A 19,986-nucleotide genomic window follows, 5' to 3' on the forward strand; every position below is an offset into this window, starting at 1 on the left:
CACTGCCTTGATACTTCCTCCCAGAACAAAACTCTCAAAGAGATGAAAATAATTAGAGGGACCACTGGTTATGAGATAGATAGCGTGGCTTAGCTATTATGACTAATACCCATTGGTAGACCATCCTAGATGAATTTGTCTAATCCTTTTAAAAAGCTATGTCAGCCAGTGGATAGTCTTGCTACTTTTGGCTGTGAGTTCCACAGATTGATTGTATGAGGCAGTATTGTTGTGGTTTTTTTTGTCTTTTCAGCTGTGTGTGTGTAGAAGTAAATATATTTGTAATAAAACCTTTTCAGGGCAGAGCGGACCAGTGTGCAAACACTGTAAAGACAACCCTAACAAGACATGTCGGATGTGTGCCTGTCATGTGTGTGGAGGGAAAGCAGATCCCGAGAAACAGCTAATGTGTGACGAATGCGACATGGCTTTCCACATCTACTGTCTCAACCCACCTCTTAGCAGGATACCAGATGATGAAGACTGGTAAATCCTCATTTACTTTTAAAAAAAATGTACGCCCTGCCATTCTCCACTAAGAATTCAAGATGGCTTACAAGAACATTAAAAAGCACAGTCACAAAAATATAAACGGGCTAAGACTGAGGACTAAAATATGTGATAAAAATAGTTTTTGAAACCAACTGTCCCCTTAAAGAAGAGAAAAAAGATGGTAAATACTTGTTCTTCTAATCTGTCTAACTCCAGGTATTGCCCTGAATGTCGCAATGATGTAAGTGAAGTGGTTTTGGCTGGTGAGAAGTTGAAAGAAAGCAAGAAGAAAGCAAAGATGGCCTCTGCTAACTCCTCCTCTCAGCGGGACTGGGGCAAGGTAGGCATATCCTGGCTTTTATTGCCTTCGTCCTGTCATGCCAAACCCGAGAGTATTGGGCATTGGTGAAAGCTTCCTCCATGCAGATGTACATTATTATAGTAGTACACCTGTAGTAACCTTGCTGTCTGAAGGGGTTGCATGGCAATTCACTACTATTCAACAAAATAAACTGCTTTTCAACAAAAATCCTCAGTGGCACACAGAAAAAGAATAAGAAGGTTGTTGTTATTATTGACTTGTTGCTATGCTTGCAGATGGTTGAGAAGTCCTGTTACCATGGCTTACTTTGTAGGTCTTCATGTTGCAGAATATACACAGAGAGGACCTATGAAATGCTAGCCTTGGAGATGAGGGAGCGTGGTTAGGGCTTCATAAGGAATGGCATAGTCTGGGGTCTTTGGAGCACCACATTCTTCTCCCCACCCTGCCCCCATACACTCAATATATCCGAACACTAACTGGTGGTGGTTTTTCAATTTTTTTTTAAAGGGCATGGCTTGTGTGGGCCGCACAAGGGAATGTACCATTGTCCCATCAAACCATTATGGGCCCGTCCCAGGGGTCCCCGTTGGCACCATGTGGAAATTCAGAGTCCAGGTGAGGAGATGCTGTCTGGGACAAACCTTGAAAGAAGATTGCGACCTGTGGGGTGGGGCTGAAACTAGGACCCAGGCACTGCTGGCTGTGCATAACTTGTGTGTACCTGGAGGAACAAAGAGCAGATCCTATGCAGGAGGGCAAGTTACTGCTCCTCCTAATCATGACTGCAAGGACTGGGGAGTGAAAGTGTGTGTATTGCTCTCATTCTTCTTGTCCCAATCTCTCTCTCTCCCCCCCTCTCTTTCTCTCTCTGGAAGGGAAAATTTTAAGTTGTTTACTGCTGAACATGCTCCAGGCTTCCCTCTCCTGTAGTCCTTCAGTAACTTGGTATTTTCACATTGCCTGTCCTAAACACTGCCCAGTTCCAAGGTCAAACCCCTGACCTGTGGATTTCTCTCTCTGTTCAGGTGAGTGAATTTGGCGTCCACAGGCCCCATGTGGCAGGTATTCATGGCAGAAGCAACGATGGAGCCTATTCTCTGGTCTTGGCAGGAGGCTATGAAGATGATGTGGTAAGTAACCTCTGTGTCTGTGAGAGTGATTTCTCTTTACCAGAGGCATTTAAGAGAGTAGATTCCCCCACCCCCTAAGTTTAGCCAATCTTGTTGCTTCCTCAAAATCCGCTCCCAAAACAATTCCTGAACCACCATTGCCTCTGCTGTCTGATTTTTTCTCTCTTCCTCAATTAGTCCATTTCTGGCAAATGTACAGTGCAAGCCAGTAACTATCAAATTGTGTGTGTGATATGTGTACACTGTGTGAGGAAGAAAAACAATTGCATAATTAAAGGCTGCTGTGAGCTCCAAACATCCACCCACAGAGGAGGCTGCCCGCTATGTCTCCGCATGAATTGCTGCTCTTGTTTGGCCACCTTTCAGTCAACATTTGCTAGTGGTCAGTAATTTTGCCAGCCTCTGCATGCCCTGTAGGAAAACTCATTTTCTTCTAAGGTAAAGAGAAGGCAGAATTAATGGTCTTTGGAGGAGGAGATTCCCATTCTCTGGGCTCACCATTTTCAGGGTTCTGAACAGCAACAGGGATGAACTCTTTGGGAGGCTGGGGAATATTACTTTTCTGCACTTCTTAGAAAGTGTCTTGATTCTCTCCCCGCCCCCGCCACCCAAGTTAGCTAAGGGTGCTTCAGTTCTGAGTGTGAGGAACATGCTGCTTCTGGCTGCATGGTACAGTGTTGGTGCTCGGCAAGTGCAAGTCTTGGTGCCCCTCCATCTCTGGAGTGTCCTCCCAGAGGGGCTTCATCAGTCTTTGATTCGTTACAAAAAGAACTTAACCCTGAACTCAGTCACTCTCGCTTTGGTAACATCCAGATTGTATTACTGCACAAGTCACTTCACGAGTGTCTCACCCATCCTGCGGCAGCTTCATTGGTTACCAGTCCGCCTCTGGGCTAGATTCAAGGTGCTGGGTGATCTTTAAAACTCTACACGGCTTGGCTGGTGTTTGTGGGTGGGTGTCTTGGGGCCGGGGTACCTGTTGGACTGCAACCTGCCAAGGCCCTTCACTCATCATCTCAGGCCCTGCTCATGGCCTTGCCACTAACAGAGAACCTGTTGGTGGGGACTAGGGATAGGGCCTTTCTGGTTGTGGCTCCTCAGCTTTAGAACGCCCTCCCTGAAGAGCTTCACCATGCTCCTTCCTTTAGTATTTTTTAAAGGCGACTAAAACACATCTTTTAAAAGAGGCTTTTTTATGTTCCATCTTTGGTTATATCTGATAGGTTCTTTAGTTTTTATAATTCTCAATTAGCTTTTAAAAACTTTTAATTTGAAACTTAATTTTGATTGTGGTTTTAGCTTGACATTTCATTCCTTCCTTCCTTCCTTCGATTTCTATACCGCCCTTCCAAAAATGGCTCAGGGCAGTTTACAAAGAGAAATAATAAATAAATAAGATGGATCCCTGTCCCCAAAGGGCTCACAATCTAAAAGAAACATAAGATAGACACCAACAGTCACTGGAGGTACTGTGCTGGGGGTGGATAGGGCCAGTTACTCTCCCCCTGCGAAATAAAGAGAATCACCACGGTAAAAGGTGGCTCTTTGCCAAGTTAGCAGGGGTTTTAACTTGTTTAATTAATTTGGTTAATTTTATTACTTTTATTTTACATTCTGTCTATTTTATTGTTGTGAGCCACCTTGAGCAGTAGTGTACTGGAGAGCCGGGGCATAAATATTTTAAATAAATAAATTAAATAAAACCCTCCTTTCCAAAGAATCTTTAAAAAACTATCTGTAATCAAGTTCAGTGTTAGTTCTTACTCGTGCCTACTGTGTTATCTTTTTTGCTGCTGTGTTTTATTTTCTATTATTGTGAATAATGTTTTCACTCCTGTATCCCCCGAGCAGTGGCGTGTTGGATGGGCGGGATATAAATATTTTAAATAAAATAAATAATAAAGGTCCTCTTCAGACATTGTACCTGGACTGGTGGAGGGGTGCAAATAGCTTGCCACACCACCTCTATGCCGACGTGCCAGCTCCTCCTGGGTGTCCACCTGTTCTGCAAAGGCAGACAAACACTTGGCATGCATGGCTACTCAGTGTGAAGAGTGTGGCTAGCCAAAGTGCTCCCATGTCTCCTTTCCATGCTTTCAGGTATAATGGCTAAAGAGGGCTTTTCTCTGGGCTCTGTGCACTGGCTTTGGGAAGCAGGAGTCAGAGGTGCTGACATCAGTTCTTTATGTAGGGGCTAGAGTGATCAAGTGAGGAGGATTTTTCCAGTTCTGGGTTGAATGGTTTGATTATATTTTCAGGATCATGGAAATTCTTTCACCTACACGGGAAGTGGAGGCCGCGACCTTTCTGGGAACAAGCGGACGGCCGAACAGTCTTGTGACCAAAAACTCACAAATATGAACAGGTGAGGAAAACAGCAGGCTGCCACTGGAGTGTGATTTACAGAATGTTAGAAACTGGCATTCTTGCCATGTTGACCTGCCCTAGCCTGTCGTCCTTGGACCATCATATTCTTACTCTCTGGATGCTGCATGGGGAAAATGCTCGAAAAATCCTTTGCACACCTCCTTCCCATTCAAGAGCGATATGTGCAAAAGGATCTGTGTATCCTAGTGGACTACAAATCTGAATATGAGCCAACAGTCTGATAACAGCTTCTAAACAAGCTAATTCAATCTTAGGCTCCACAGTGTATAGACCATGAATTGTAATAGTCTCCCTCTATTCTGTTCTGTTCAGACCTCACTTGGAATCCTGTGACTAGTTCTGGGCATTGCATTTTGAGGATGTTAATAAACCAGAAGGGGCCCAGAGGAGGGCAACCAAGATGGTGAGGGGGTATGGAAACCAAGTCCTGTGAGCAATGGTTGAAGGAACTGCACTGTCACATAGAAGGAGCAGACTTGTTCTCTTTTGCTCCTGTGGGGAGGACTAAAGCCATTGGGTTGGAATGACGGAGAAGCAGGTTTAGGCTAGATGTGAAGAATGTCCTAACTGTGAGAGCTATTAGACAGTGGAACAGTCTGCTTGTGCAGCGATAGGCTTTCCTTTGTTGGAGGTTTTCAAGCAGAGTCTGCATGGCTCCCTTTCAGGAATGTTGCTTTCGACTCCTGTATTGACCACGGGGCTGGACTAGACGCCCTCCAAGAACCCTCCTGCTGATTCTCTCCACTTGATCCTATTAATCATCCTTTCATTTTCTGAAGTTCCTGCTGCAGCTGTTCTGTACTGTTGAAGAGAAACTATATTTTGTTTTTAGCAATTGCTTCTTCAGTACATAGTAGTAATATCTTTTTTTTAAAAATCCAATTTCTTTGCTTTCTTTACAATCCTGGGATCACCTTTAACTGTGCTGGGGGCTACCACTTGTCCCTGGAGCTTTTTTAGGAGCCATAATTGATTGTCCTGAGAACTCCAGAACTTGCTTCAACCTCTGTATTTACTGAATGTCTGATTCACTTCCTGAATGCATAACTTGGTTCTTTCCCCATTGTTCTGTCAAGATCCTTTGCATTTTTCTTGATCCTTTCTTTGTAATCCCAGGTGTAAGCTTTCTGCATGTCAACAGTATCAGGGTTGTTATCTCTTGGGTTGTTATCAGCCGTGTTATCTCTTGTGGAGGTCCCAGTCCCAGAGAAGAATAGTAATATGATCAGCAAGGAGGCATGGTTGGTGCTTCTGTCACCAGGGTGCTCTGGCACCCTGGGAAATCTACCTCTGAATCTTAATTATGTAAGGAAGTGATTGTTAACATACCCACCCATATATTCTAGGCATGTGGAGTGCTAATTATCGATCTTTCTGCAACCAAATGCACCAGTGTGGTAACTTAAGATAAAAATTATGCAAATTAAACAAAACAAAAGCAGAACATAATGATCTGCTTCTACTGGTCTTGGGAAGAAGTGGAGAGCCATGCACGGCACCAAAGCCTCCCCCTGCGCCTCCCGACCCCTGAAAATCCTGTTCAACTGCCTCTCTGACTTCTGAGTCTTCCCCCAGCTGTCGCCAACACATTATTTTCTTTTTTCTTACAATTTTCAAAGCAAGAGATATTGGCAAAGGTAGAAACCTAATTACTTCCCTCCATAATTAACAAGGATCCTCCTAATTAGTGTCTTGAGTCAGCAGACAACTGTATTGGCTGAAGCGGAAACACTTGAGAGTGTCTGTGCAATTCTGAGCGGCAGGACCCTGGCAGATTATTTTCAGTAAAAGCTGAGATTCCTGGGGAAGGTGACTTCAGAGTCTGGAGGACCCTGTATGAGGCCAGGCACTACATAGAGGAGAAATCTGGCCACGAGATGAGTGAAGTGGGGAGGCAACCTTCTGATTTTTTAAAAAATTATTTAAATGGAGATGTTTACCAAGCAACTGAGCTCCATGCCTTGCAACTTGTCCTTTTTGAAGAACAGCTACTATGGGTTGGGTCATAGATACCTCTAACTCAAGGGTACACAACTCAAGTGCCCCAGTGGGCCAAAACCAACTATGATTTGATGTGTGGGTGCAGAGGTCAATTTTAAGTACATTATTATCTTAAAATTATGGGTGGCCCTCATTATCTGTGGTCCCAGCAACCACAGTTTTGTGTGCCCACAGTAAGGCCCTAGAGACTTGGTTTCTATACCCACAGGTGCAAAAATAGCTGATTTTTGCCTAGCTGCAGTTTTCAGGGCCACTGGAAATTACTTCCAGGTCATTTCTGGTCTGGAGGCAGCATGGAGCTATTTTGTGGCTAATTTAAAAATAAATAAATATTGTTTTGCTAAAACTGGGCATTTTAGTGGGAATTGCTGGAGACTTGGAGAGCAAGACAGAGTCCTTTTTCTCTCTCTCTCTCTGTGTGTGTGTGTGTGTGTGTGTGTGTGTGAGAGAGAGAGAGAGAGAGAGAGAGAGAGAGAGAGAACACCTAATTCCTAGGTCCCCATGGGGTAAGGTTTCATTATTTGAGGTTTCTGTATTCATGCCTACAGGCAAGAATGGAACCCCTGCGAATAACAAAGGTCACTTATAATTTAAAATATTAATAAAAGTGAGGGGGGCAGAAGTTTGGAGTCAGGAAGAAAAGCGGGGGGGGGGGGGGAAGAGGGATGGTGTAGTAGGCTCTGGTCCAGGGCTGGGGGATATCTGCTGTCTGGCCTCAGGTGGCCAACTCGACTGAGTTGCTAGAATTTGTCTTCAGGACAGGCTAAGTGCTCTTAATGGTGCCATCTGTTGCTGTAGCATATTACTACTTGTGGACCAGCAAAAAAGTCCCCCTGGGCTGGATCCAGCCCCTAGGCCTTCGGTTGGGCAGGCCTGCTCTAGCTTCATACTCTATGGCTGTGGTCAGACAAATACATCAGGGAGGGCAAGAGAGCCATCGCAGGCATCTGGTGGTGGGAGATCTCGTCATCCTGCCTCTCGGCATGGAGGTCCTGCTTCTAGCCGTCCTAACAAACAGCCGTGGGTGGCTGAGTCCTTCATCAACATGGCTGGTCTCTTTTTAAACCGCAGAGCCACTTGTGCTAGTGATTCCTGTAGCGCCCCACGCCAATGGATTCTGTTTAGTGGTGGCCAGTGAGAGCCATGCCACATATTGTAGATGGCTTAGAAGGGGATTGGACAAATGCAGCAACCTGTCACGAAGGCTCTGCACCTTGGTTGCCAGCGGGGCAGCAGCAGGACTTGCCCTGCTTTAGGGCTTCCTACTGTAGGTGTCTGTCTCTGGCCGCTGTGGGGAAACAAGGTGCTGCATTAAACTATGCCTGGTGGAATCCAGCAGCGCTGCTGCTCTTGTCCTTAGTCCACGTCACACATTCTGGGAAATGGGCCCAGGAACTGCTTGTGCTTGTCTCTCTCCCCCCCATCCCACCCATGGAGAACGAAGGCATGTGTCCTACCTGCTGCCCCACCAAGATGTCCCTTGGGCTTCATTTCTGCAGGGCTCTGGCACTGAATTGTAGTGCTCCCATCAACGACAAAGAAGGCGCAGAGGCCAAGGACTGGAGAGCTGGGAAGCCAGTGAGGGTGGTGCGGAATATGAAAGGGGGCAAGCACAGCAAATATGCCCCTGTGGAAGGGAACCGCTACGATGGCATCTATAAGGTAAGGAGGGGTTTTATGCAGACAAAGTGAGAACTCCAATTCTGAGAAAGGAAGGAGATTTGTTTTTCTCCCTCCAAGAGAAGATCTGTGGTGTGGGTTTAACCTCTCTCCTCTCTTCCTGCAAGGTCGTGAAGTACTGGCCCGAGACCGGGAAGTCTGGCTACTTAGTGTGGCGTTACCTGCTCAGGAGAGATGACGAGGAGCCAGCCCCTTGGACTAAGGAGGGGAAGGAGAGGATGAAGAAGCTCGGCCTGACAATGCAGGTATGCCATGTGGTGGCGCGTTGGACAGCATGGCCCCTTGGGGGCCACAGTGCTGGCTGGTGTGTGGCAGAGCATAGCCTTGCATCTCCCAAGAGTGGCTGGATGCACAGCTGTTGTGTCTGTTGTTGTGCAAGCTCTTCTAGCGACCTTCACCCTCTGTCCTGCCTAACTACATCTACACAAAAGGCATGTGCTCACAAGCTTTTTTTGATATCCTATTCTGAGTTTAAATCCCCCATTTTAGTAGTCCACCTTCCACACAGTTATTAAGCTAGAAACTCCCCCAATAGTTGCTTTAATTGCAGGTCTGTTCTCTCTGAAAAGAGAACAGTTTGGTAGTTCTATGTCAAATTTGTTTAAGTGCCATCAAGTCGATGTCCACTCTTAGCAACCACATAGATAGATTTGCTCCAGGATCCCAAATTTGTTCAGGTTCTGATAAAAGATGCTGGAACCTAGCTACTAGCCCAGTTCACCAGGTAGCCTGGGACTGTGAAAGGCCTCAGCTGGTTCCTTCACAGTGTGCTGCCCCTTTCCCTCTCTTTGCCCAACACCAAGTATTAACCCATCGTGGTGGTGGTGGTAGCAGGAGTAGTGTTGTGGCCCACCTGACTTTAGTTATGCAGCTCGGGAACTGTGGCCAAAGAATCATAGGTTGTTGTTGCTGGGGAGGATGGGAAGCTGTAGTCCAACATCTGGGTACCAAAGCTTGAAAACTTCTGGATTAAGGTATGCCTTCTCAAAATTGTGTAAAGACTAACTCTCCCCCACCCCCCAACTTAGTATCCTGAAGGGTATCTGGAAGCTGTTGCAAGTAAAGATAAAGAAAGCAGCAAGAAAATGGAAGAGTTTGAAACCCCAGGGCAAGGGAAGAGGAAAAGGAAATCAGGTATGGATACCTTTTGTCCAGTGGACCTGACTGCAGCTTTCATCTCATTAGCTGGAGAAAAGTAGTCATTAATTGCTGGAATTCTTTCTTCTAGGTAATGATACACACCTTTCCCTCTCTCCTTCTGTTACGCCAAAGAAGACTAAAGTGGAAGCCTACAAGCTCACAGCCCAGCAGAAGGCTCTTATTAAAGAGGATGAAGTCAATGCAAAGCTGTGGAACGAAGCACTAGGAGCCCTGAAGGATGGACCGGTATGTGTGGAGTAAGCTATACCTTCCCCCAAACAGATCAAAATGGACTGACCACTGGTGTTCCTTTGGCTGGGTTAGATCAGAGTTACTGGTGACAGTGTCTTTTTGGGCTAGAAGAGTATTCAAAAGTGTATTTCCAACCCAATCCACTGGGTTGGATTGAGTGCAGCCCCTGTTACTTATGCACATGTACAAAGCATGTGTTCTCTAATTTCCCCCGCCCCATCTATGTGCAGAATTAGATTTGTTCTGGGCGGCAGTATCAAGGCAGTGCGTGCTCACATGCATTCAGGGTGGGGCCTTCCTGATTCAACCTGAGCGGGATCCAGAATTAACCGAGCGGGATCCAGAACTAACTGAGTGGACACCTTAGAGGGAACACTGGTGCAAACATGTGCTTTCTCTCCCCACTCTGTTTAAATTCACATTTTCCAAGCTCTCTAATTTGACCTGGGCTGCACAGGAAGCAGAATGGAGTGGTTATTGGAGTCCTACAGTAAGACAGCAGATAGCCCCACTTCAGGCTGCAGATGGCAGGTAGCACTTCTGAATGCTGTCCCATATTAGAAAATTCACTCCCCTGCAAGTAGAAGTCTGGCAGTGAATGGAGGAGGCTGTGGCCCCATAGTCTCCCTGCTGTTCTACTTCTGCACTTTCATGCAGTTTTCCCCCCACAGGGCTGACTTTTTCCTTGCTCAATGTGCTCCTCTCTTCTGTTTTGCCCAAGATGAACTCGCATTGCTCTTGTGTGTCCTTGGCCTGGAATGACCAAGCTCCTCCCATCTCCAACAGACAGCCTTGACAAATATTTGTATACTGCTTTTCAACAAAAGTTCCCAAAGCGGTTTACATATAAATAAAATGGCTTCCTGTCCCCAAAGGGCTCACAATCTTTAAAAGAACCTGCCACTGGAGGGATGCTGTGCTGGAGATGGATAGGGCCAGTTGCTCTCCCCCTGCTATATAAAGAGAATCACCACTTTTAAAAAGGTGCCTCCTTTGTTCAGTGAGCAGGGGATAACTCTTGAAACTGCCTTTCTGAACAGCAGCACTGCTTGAGGTTGACTGCTTCTACTGATGGGGGATCGAGGGGAGAGGAAGTTAGTGGTCCTATAACTCTTCCAACTTCATTCTTCTTGTGGCAGAAATTTCTGAACAAAGTGGAAGAAACCTTTCTGTGCATCTGCTGCCAAGAGGTGGTCTTCCGGCCCGTCACCACTGTGTGCCAACACAACGTCTGTAAGGTGAGTGACTAAGTTGAACTTCCGTGTATGGGCCTCTTATGACTGGCAGAGTGGCCTTGAAAGTGTTCTGAAGGGTGTGCATGTGTTCATCAGCTGGGGCAGGACATCACCAGTTCACTGCACCGCATTTCACAAGTTCACTGCAAGCAGGATGAAGTACACACATGGTATATCTCTATCCCATGATACTGTACTTTAAAAACTCCACAGAGCACCAGCAGAAGCGTGAAGGGTGTGTGCGCGTGTTTACATTGCAGACAGGGTCACTGGGTCCAAGTTAGCTAGCCTTTTCTAAAGATCATGTTCCACTGAAGGACTTCCGTAGCTTAACTAAGAAACCATGTAAGAACAGCCCTGCTGGATCAGGCCCAAGGCCCATCTAATCCAGCATCCTGTTGAGTGTTTCCCACAGTGGCCCACCAGATGCCTCTGGGAAGCCCACAGGCAAGAGGGGAGGGCATGCCCTCTCTCCTGCTGTTGCTCTCCTGCAACTGGGATTCAGAGGCATCCTGCCTCTGAGGCTGGAGGTGGCCTATAGTCCACACACTGGTATTACTATTTATATTCTGCTTGTCAACAAGTTTCCAAAGTGGTTTGCATACGGAAAAAATAATTAATACTAGTAGCCTGTCCTCCATGAATTTGTTTAAGCTCGTCTTAAAGCCATCCAGTCTGGTGGCCATCACTACATCCGGTGGGAGAGAACTCCACAGATTGTGTTGTGCGAAAAAGTGCTTCCTTCTGTTGGTCCTAAATTTCTTGGCCATCAGTCTCCCCTGGTAAGGGGAAGTTTCTCTCTCTCTCCACACCATGCATAAATCTTATAGACCCATCACAACATTTTAAGATCAAATACAAAGGGTGTTAAGCCTGTAAAAGATGCATATTGGGCATTCTTGGGGGCTATGATTCTATGAGCTCTTAGCTCATAGGGGTCATGGAATGTTAAGAGTTGGAAGAAAGCTTGGAGGTCTTCAATCCCATGCTCACTGCAGGAAAAGCTAGAATTGGCTCTGAAAGACCCTTTCCTTGGAGGCTTGCCAAAGGCCAAGTCTAAGTGTCTTCCGTTTTAAAGAATCAAATTGATTTGGTAGCCAGAGACAGGATGGAAGAAAGCAAACTGGTGTTTAAGTGAAGCAATTAGGAGCTTTTGTGATGATTCTATTGTTATAAGCCTTAGGCATGGGACCAGGATATAAGATAATTGCTGTGGGAAGGGAGGTGTTCATACTTATGCTTTTTCCTCTCTGACCTTTTAGATTTTAAGGGATCCATGACAAAAATGGGCAGGTTACTCAATTGTTTCTCCTGTGATAACAGCCCTGGAATCCTTATCAGCTTTCTTGTTTGAATATAATTGGAAGAGCATTTTGCTTTGGACAAGATCTTTGTCCCATGGCTTTTGCTCTAGGATAAATGATCATGTAATCAGCTGCAGGGTAGCTATCTTTGGTAGCATTTGCAATGAAAAACGTATTTTAAAAAAATATTTATATCCCACTCCTCCAGCACACTGCTGCTTGGGGTGGCTTACAATAAAAGCATAAAATCCAAGATATAATTAAAAAATAGTAAAACACAAAGACAGTGAATCATCCTAAAACACAATTAAAAACAGCTGATAAAAGCAGAACAGCAGATAGGATTAAAACAAGATGCTTTTTTTTTTTTAAAAAGGAAGGTTTTAAAATTCTTTTTAAAACTAAGCAAAAAGAGAGACTGATGAAGCCCTTCTGGGAAGGCATTCCAAAGATTTTGACCTAGAGATGATCCAAGGTAGTTGCAAGGGGGTGTGACCAAACAGCAAGGTATTCCTATGTCTCATGATTACAAGGACTACATGTTGTTGAATCCAGAGAATGTTCAACACCTTCACAAAAACTAGATAGATTTAATAGTAGGGTTGTGTGTGAGAGAGAACTTAAAAAACAACAACAACCTGTAAAGACTGCAGAAATTAAGCACAAGCTTTCTACATCCACTGTGGTGTTAAAAGAAACATATTAAAATAGCTTGCCAGGTGCATTCTGGTTCTCTTTACTGTCCTATTTTGCCAGAACAAGATTGCCAGAGTTCATTTTATCCCCCAATACGCATATGAGTTCTTGAAGATAAATTAAACAAGAATTTGGTCTTAGATATTCTTGTATTACTTTTATCTTCCCCCATAATTTTCCTACATAAATAAATTACTATTTAGGTTTTTACTTTATAAGTTGTTGTTATGGATTTTTCAATACTCCTTTTCTGGTCGTTATCTAAACTTTGTAATTGCTCTCTGCATTGATACCTCTTTTACTGATATTATTTACTGATTATTGCATTGTTCTGTATTGCATTGTTAGCGGAGAGGATTGGTGATCAGACAGAAGAGGTCTCTTCCTTTGTTTCTGACTATTTGTAACACTATATATGTTTTTTGTAATTTGGAAATTCGAGTTATAATCATGTTTTTATTTTCCTTATTTTTTTAAAAAAAATTCTCTGGGGGAAAAAAGAAAAATTAAACAAGTTAGAAGAGCCAATTGATTGAAAGTGGATTTAGGTTGGACATTTCCAAACCTTAACAGCTGTTTCTCAATGGAGCAATCTGCCTCATGCAGCAGTGAGCTCTTCTTCGCTGGAGGTTTCCAAACAGAGGGTAGCCACCTGTCAGGGCTGTTTTAGCCTTTTCCTGCATTTAACAGGGGATTAGACTAGACCTCCAATATACCTCAATAGGTGGTTTTGTGTGTGTGTGTTTATATGTGTTCCAGAGAGGGGGAAAGAGGGCTGAAAATCTTTTGGACACTTCTTTCCACACCCCTTTGGATGAGAGCTGGTTTCTTAATATCACTCATTCAAAACTTATCTGCACAGTCTGGAATCTTAGACCAGAAAGCTCCTTTCTTCATGGAAGACAGGAGTGTCCACGAATCTTTACAATGTTTTTAGCCAAGCGGAGTGTTATAGAATGAAAGGCTGCCATATCAACTGCTACTAGTCTGGTGGCTGTGGGCCATCTCCAGTCTCAGAGGCACGATGCCTCTTAATACCAGTTTCAGGGGAGCAATAGCAGGAGAAAGGGCATACACATACCTCCTGTTTGTGGGCTCCCCAGAGGCATCTGGTGGGCCACTGTGTGAAACAGGATGCTGGACTAGATGGGCCTTGGGCCTGATCCAGCAGGGCTGTTCTTACCTTGTTGAGGGGATAAAAGCACCCATTTGTCTGACTTGCAGGAACTAGTAGTGGCTATATTATTATCTCAAAGGACCACTCTCTGCTGCCACACACAAATTTTAGGCGTTGACTCGTTTGCGGATTATAAAGCATGATGATAGTGAGCAATTAAAAACCTGAAACTTCAGATAATTCCCACCCACCCTAGCTCACAAAGAGAATAATACAAAAAAAGAGAAAATGTTGCAGTTGATGAAGGCAATTGTGTAAAGAAAATGAAGGGAAATCAGATGACTGTAGTGGAAGTGTGGGGGGACCCTTAGCTATGCTTGTTCTTGCTGTGTTTTTATTCAGTTAAGCAGCCTTTGTCTGGAACAACCTTTATTTATTATTTATTTGATTGCTATACTGCCCTTCCAAAAATGGCTCAGGGCGGTTTACACAGAGAAAGCAGTGGTGGTAGCAGTGGTGTTCCCTGTTGAATCAAAAGCAGTGGGCAGGCCCAAAAATGTCACAGAAATATCTGAGCACCACATGTCATGTGCAGTGGGGAGCAAGTGGGTTAGTAATAGAGATAGCTCCTTCCTTGCCTTTTGGGGATATGTGCAAATGAAACAACTCTGAAGGTCCAGACCTACCTTGAGGTCTGGAGAGGTGAGGTATCAGTGGGTTTATATTGGTTAGCTTTTGAGGAAGGCAGCAGTGTTCACCACGGTACTACAAACTCAGAGTGCTTAGGGCTGAAAACCTCACCCGCTCCCTTTTGCCCACAAATACTGTTCCCACAAATAAACATTTACGTGTTTCCTAGGAAAGTTCAGGTTCGTTTTGTAGATACAAACTGTCTACAAAATACATAGTTACAGTTTGTATTCCTTCCATGTAAGGAAGTACAGTATTGTACATAGGAAGCTGCCATATACTGAGTCAGACCACTTGTCTGTCTAGCTCAGTATTGTCTTCACAGACTGCCAGTGGCTTCTCCAAGGTTGCAGGCAGGAATCTCTCTCAGCCCTATCTTGGAAAAGCTAGGGAGGGAACTTGAAACCTTCTGCTGTTCCCAAAGTGGTGGCTACATCCCCTGAGGGGAATATCTTACAGTGCTCACACATCTAGTCTCCCATTCATATGCAACCAGGGTAGACTCTGCTTAGCTAAGGGGGCAAGTCATGCTGGCTAGCACAAGACCAGCTCTCCTCTCTGGTCTTGTGGTCTATTGTAGTTAGACTATCAGTTTTTGTCATGACATATACAAATACTTTTGCAAAACCCTCTCAACTTCCTTTTGTCTGTTTCTTCCAGGACTGCCTGGATCGATCCTTCCGGGCAGAAGTGTACAGCTGCCCAGCTTGCCGTTACGATCTTGGGAAGAACTACATGATGCAAGTGAACCAACCACTGCAGACGCTCCTAATTCAGCTCTTCCCAGGCTATGGCAATGGACGGTGATTCCTAAAAGCACTTCTAATTTCATTTTTCATTTAAAAAAAAAACTTTTATGGGGTTTTGGTGGGACTTTATTTAAATAAATGTTTTCAAAAAAGTTTGTCTCCTATTGTTCCCACCACTCCTGAAAACTAAAGAGGTTGAGGAACTTGCTTTTGTATTTGGTGTTAACCCCTGTGTTAAAAAAATATTGACAAGAACTCAAGTTTTAGGGAATTTTAACTTGTTTGTTATAAATGTGCAACTAAATTCAACATTTCTAATGGGGTGGTGTTTTCTCTTTATTAGAAAACCTAGTACATGGTTCGGTTGCTAGAACAATCTCCTGAAGTCTATATGGATTTTGGCCATAAAGCTTGATGCATTAAAAAAAATGGGGGGGGGCAGCATTTCTGATGCATCTATGCGTTCTGAGATGACTTTTGGCTTAGGACTTGCCACTCAGGTTGCTTGAGACCCCCTTTTTACTTTGTCTTGAAACGTTATTGGAATCCTTTCCTATCAACTATTTCTCTTAAGGGCCTTTGTGTAAAGTTACTACCTCAGTCTCTGCATCTATCAGCCAGGTGCTGCCTCCTACCTATAGTGCCATACCAGGAAAACATATAAATAGCCACTTGGAAGTGCCTTTTCGGGGTTCTTTTCTTTTTTTGCTTAAAAGACTGAGCTTTGAACCATTAAATAAAACAAAAAAGCACTATAATTGTCTAAAATGCCAAGATTTTGTCCTTGAGATTATGAAACCATAACACTGTAGCTCTAAGTCATCATTAGTGTTGCATCTAGCTGTGGATTTTTGATACTCCATGTATTCTGCTAATTTTGCATCTTTTTGTGTGAGTTGTGCTTAGAATGGAAAATTAGATGTGTAACTATGTTTAAATGGAAATAATTTTGTATATTCAGCAGTTAGTTGGCCCATTGGTCATGCCTCAACAGAACCAAAACTTTCACAGTTAATACCTCAGCATGAAACTGGGATAAGGAATTACTCTTCACACTGGACAGACTGGAACAAATATGCTTGTATGTTTTTTTAAAAAACTTCTTATACATGTATGATATTGTTTGGGAAAGTAACTTTTTTTGTCTTTTTGAATTATGCCACAATTGTGTACAAAGTTCTCAAAATAAAAGATCTTTTTGTATCAGAGAGCATGCTCCTTTCTTAAATTCAGCTTTGAGTTAGGAGATGATTAGATCTGTATGATGGCTGTGAGACATGTAGCTAATTATCAGCCCAGATGTGGGTTTCTCCTCCCCTTAAGGAGTTGGCAGAAGTTGTTGCTACTCTGTGGGGTGTGTGGGGTGGTGGAGGAGGAAAAAGGGAAAACTATTGGTTGCAGTGTTCTCAGGAGGAGAGATACTGGCATGTCTGTGTTGATTGCATGGCTTGTCCTGGCAGACTGACCCACAGAGGTTCTTACCCTGAAGACATTCATGAGAGTCCAGGAGGAGAGTCTTTAGCTAAAGAAACTCCCAAGTGCACTTCAAGCACTATTTTAAAAAGGGAGAGATAGCAAGAGTGAGTTGCCATCTGCCAAGGACTTGACTCACTCTGCTAAAGTCAAAGGCTGCAGTGGAATGCCCATTGGAGAGGATGTCCTGTTGAATGTACAGTAAGCATGCATAAAACAGGAATGATTGGTAAGAGGTTGATTGGCACTTGAGGTTCTGTGGCTGGGGCAGATTTGGTCTGATGTGAATTCCTTAAACCTCCAGCGCTTCAAGGAGATGGTGTTGGTTGCAATCCGAAGGGCTACTTGAGGGTATCCCCAAGGGCTCAGGCATTTCCCATGGGAATTCTGACTCTTTCTTTGTTTACAATTTTTAGTGTGTGTTGAACTTTCTGTGCCTCTTGGGACAATAACAAATGTTGAATACTTTTAAATTCAAACCACACCACAGGAGGCACCTTTTGCATGATGTACAAAACAAATTCTTTCTTAGCAAATGGTGTAGAAGCATCTTTATGGCTAATAAACTATGCAAACTTAGGCTTCTAAACTATGTGAAGAAAGCCTCCTATTTGCTTCATGCACAGGATTGAGTTTTAAATATATGTACAATACATACCCAGTCCTATGCATGTTTCCTTATAGGCAAAGAAACCAACAAGAAGCCTTTTATGGTGCCATTAGACCTACTATGGCAGAAGGAGCCTTGAGGCAGGGCTCACAAAAACTTTCTGCTAGGCAAGCATGCCAACCCTATTGTTTACTGGAGCAACCCCCACTGATTTCTGGGGTATGGGGTTGATTTCTGAGTAAACAGCCTAGGGTGGAGCTGTAAACCTGTGGTCCTGAAGGGATTATAACTCTTTGTTCTGCTAGAAGTCTTGTGGTTCTTTAAAAATAAAGAGATTTGCAGCTGGGCTGGGGTGAATTGTGACACTTAACTGGAAAAGCTGATTTTGTTCAAATTTTTTATACCACCTTTCATAAGATATCCCAAAGTGGCTTACAAAAGTTAAAATCCAACAACTTCCTGTTACGATTTCTGTTAGTTTTATTTTTTGACTGTGGTAACACTTCAGGAGTTAAATCAATGGGACTTGCTCCGACTTGACTAGGATGTTGCAGTTTAGTACCACAGATTGCTGGGGATGCATCTGAGGAGGCCCCAGACCCAGCTTTGCACAGCACCGTGCTTCTGTGTCTCGCAGCGCGTAGAGTGCCACCATTTTAATTCTGTTGTTGCACGTTCTTTGCAAAATGTTTCCTGCCTCCTGTACGTGTGAATAGCAGTACAAGGGGTGTGGGGTTCGCGCGCTGACGTTGGGAAAGGGTGTGGACCTCCTTTCTCTCTGTTGGCAAAGCAGCCCGCCCCTCCTTCCCGTCGACTCCCTGCCCTATTGGTGCATGGAGCCCTGCAGCGTCCCGGCCTCCCCCTTCTCTTTGCATCCCTGCTGCTGCTGTGCACGTCTTCACGTAGGCCGTTTGCGCTGCTTTGCAAAGCATTCCCAGCAGGGGCCGGGGAGGGTGCGGCCAGCACAGAGGCCGGCTCCGCCCAACCAGCGCAGCGCTCCCACGGAACCGTTCCGCCTCGGCAACCTCACTTCTCTCCCCATTGGCCAGAGGCAGACTGGAAGGGGGCGGCTCAGGGCCAATGCCGAGGCGCGAGAGAGGCAAAGGCGAAAAGGGGCGGCGGCGGGCCTGCTCGCGCGCGCTCTGATTGGAAGCGAGTTCAGCCGACAACAAGGAGGCGGTGGGAGGGGGCGCTGCTCGCGCGAGGCAGCCTGGGCGGCTCCCATTGGTGGAGCGGCCGGAGCCGAGCGGAGAGGCGGCGCCACCCGTTTGGCCGGCGCGCCTGCCACTCAGCGCAGGTAGTGGGCCAATCGGCGCGGAGAGGGGCGGGGCGGACAAGCCGTTGGCGGAGGGCGGCCATTGGCAACGGCTGCTGGCCCAGGTGCCCCTCCCCCCCTCGGCTTTCTCTCTGAGGAGACCCCGGGAGAAGCAGGAGCAGGCCGCGCAGGCGAGAGCGGCGTCCCGCTGGGCGAGCCGAGCAGAGCCGAGAGCAGGAAGGAGGGGAGCAGCGAAGAAGCCAGGCCGGGCTCGGGTAAGGCCTTCGGAGGGGGGCGGCTGGTCCTGGACAGGGGCTGCTGCTTCTCCGTTTTTATCTCAGGGGAGAAGGGGGCCGAGTCGGCGAGACGGTGGGGACGCGGCAGGCTCTTCCCCCCGCGACGCCCTCCGCCGACGGTGGGCGGGGGAGCCGCGGGTGGGCGGCCGGCCCGCGGCGCTCGGGATGAGAAGGGGGCCGCTTCTCCTCCAGCGTCCTTCCCCCACCCCGAGAGAGGGTCACGCTGCGATGTGACCGACAGACACCCACTCCCTTTTCTCCCTCCTCAAATTAAAAAAAAAAAAATCAACAAAAACTTTCCTCCGGGTTTTATTTTATCATCTGTGGGGGCGTGTATCTGTCTCTCTGAATTTTTTCCTTGAAAAGGAGCGTATGCCTATCTTTGATAATAGAAAGGCGTGTGTGTGTGTGTGTGTGTGTGTGTGTGTGTGTATTCACAATATTAGCATTTCCAGCGATCCTATTTAGGAGTATTTAAACCTCCCCCCTTCTCCAGCGAAAACGTTGAAAGTGATAAACACGTGTGTGTGTGTTTTTGTTTATATGTTTACACGCACAAATATAGGCAAGCTGCCTATAATAAAAATGTTTGTGCGGGTGTGAGGTTGGTATAGTGTATCATCTTTGTGAACTCTGAAAAGCAATAAATGTTCTCTGTGTGTTTGTAATCATGTGACTTTTAATTTGAAAAGGGGTTTTTAAATACCCTTAACACAAAGCAGCACGTGATAGATGTGTGTGTAATCTCTGTGAAGTTTGAAAAGCAAGATGCAGTGTGTCTGTATAATCTTTCATGAGCTTTTTTGTTGATATATATATATATATCCGTCCACACAAAATAATGTATGTTTGTATATAATGAAAGGTCACATGCAATATGTGTGAGAGAAAATTGTGAATTCTGAAAAGCAATATATATAAAATATTGACTTGTGAACTTTTTCATTGCAAAGGAGTGAACTTTTTCATTGCAAAGGGGTGTATACATACAATAACCGAATGAAAATGCTATATAAGATATGCAAGAGATTTCAAATTGTGTAACTTTGAAAAGTGATATATAGATGTTCTTAATGTGTTTGTACTGCATATATATTAGGGATAGATAAATATTTTAATAATAATAATAATGTGTGTGTGTTTCATATGGAAC

At 45.0% G+C, this 19,986-nt stretch overlaps 2 protein-coding genes across 11 annotated transcripts in view; both read left to right on the forward strand.

Annotated features, from left to right (window-relative positions):
- Positions 1 to 16,407, forward strand: part of UHRF1 (ubiquitin like with PHD and ring finger domains 1) — a 43,236-nt gene extending 26,829 nt beyond the window's left edge. For 7 of the 8 annotated variants that reach the window (XM_053301677.1, XM_053301682.1, XM_053301685.1 and 4 more), the window contains exons 7-17: positions 300 to 486; positions 709 to 832; positions 1,325 to 1,432; positions 1,843 to 1,947; positions 4,206 to 4,312; positions 7,836 to 7,998; positions 8,124 to 8,261; positions 9,045 to 9,150; positions 9,245 to 9,402; positions 10,548 to 10,646; positions 15,111 to 16,407. In XM_053301677.1, coding sequence (XP_053157652.1) covers positions 300 to 486; positions 709 to 832; positions 1,325 to 1,432; positions 1,843 to 1,947; positions 4,206 to 4,312; positions 7,836 to 7,998; positions 8,124 to 8,261; positions 9,045 to 9,150; positions 9,245 to 9,402; positions 10,548 to 10,646; positions 15,111 to 15,257 — 1,442 coding nt within the window. In that variant the 3' untranslated portion in view covers positions 15,258 to 16,407. The remainder of the gene's footprint in view (positions 1 to 299; positions 487 to 708; positions 833 to 1,324; positions 1,433 to 1,842; positions 1,948 to 4,205; positions 4,313 to 7,835; positions 7,999 to 8,123; positions 8,262 to 9,044; positions 9,151 to 9,244; positions 9,403 to 10,547; positions 10,647 to 15,110) is intronic. The other variant, XM_053301678.1, reaches the window with a different exon arrangement.
- Positions 16,408 to 18,569: 2,162 nt separating this feature from the next.
- Positions 18,570 to 19,986, forward strand: part of KDM4B (lysine demethylase 4B) — a 246,379-nt gene continuing 244,962 nt past the window's right edge. For 2 of the 3 annotated variants that reach the window (XM_053295002.1, XM_053295003.1), the window contains exon 1: positions 18,576 to 18,812. The gene's annotated coding sequence lies outside the window, so the exon portion shown is untranslated. Of the gene's footprint in view, positions 18,813 to 19,986 lie in introns of all 3 variants that reach the window. The other variant, XR_008315925.1, reaches the window with a different exon arrangement.

This window comes from Hemicordylus capensis, chromosome 2, assembly GCF_027244095.1.
Source record: "Hemicordylus capensis ecotype Gifberg chromosome 2, rHemCap1.1.pri, whole genome shotgun sequence".
NCBI classification, from domain to species: domain Eukaryota; kingdom Metazoa; phylum Chordata; class Lepidosauria; order Squamata; family Cordylidae; genus Hemicordylus; species Hemicordylus capensis.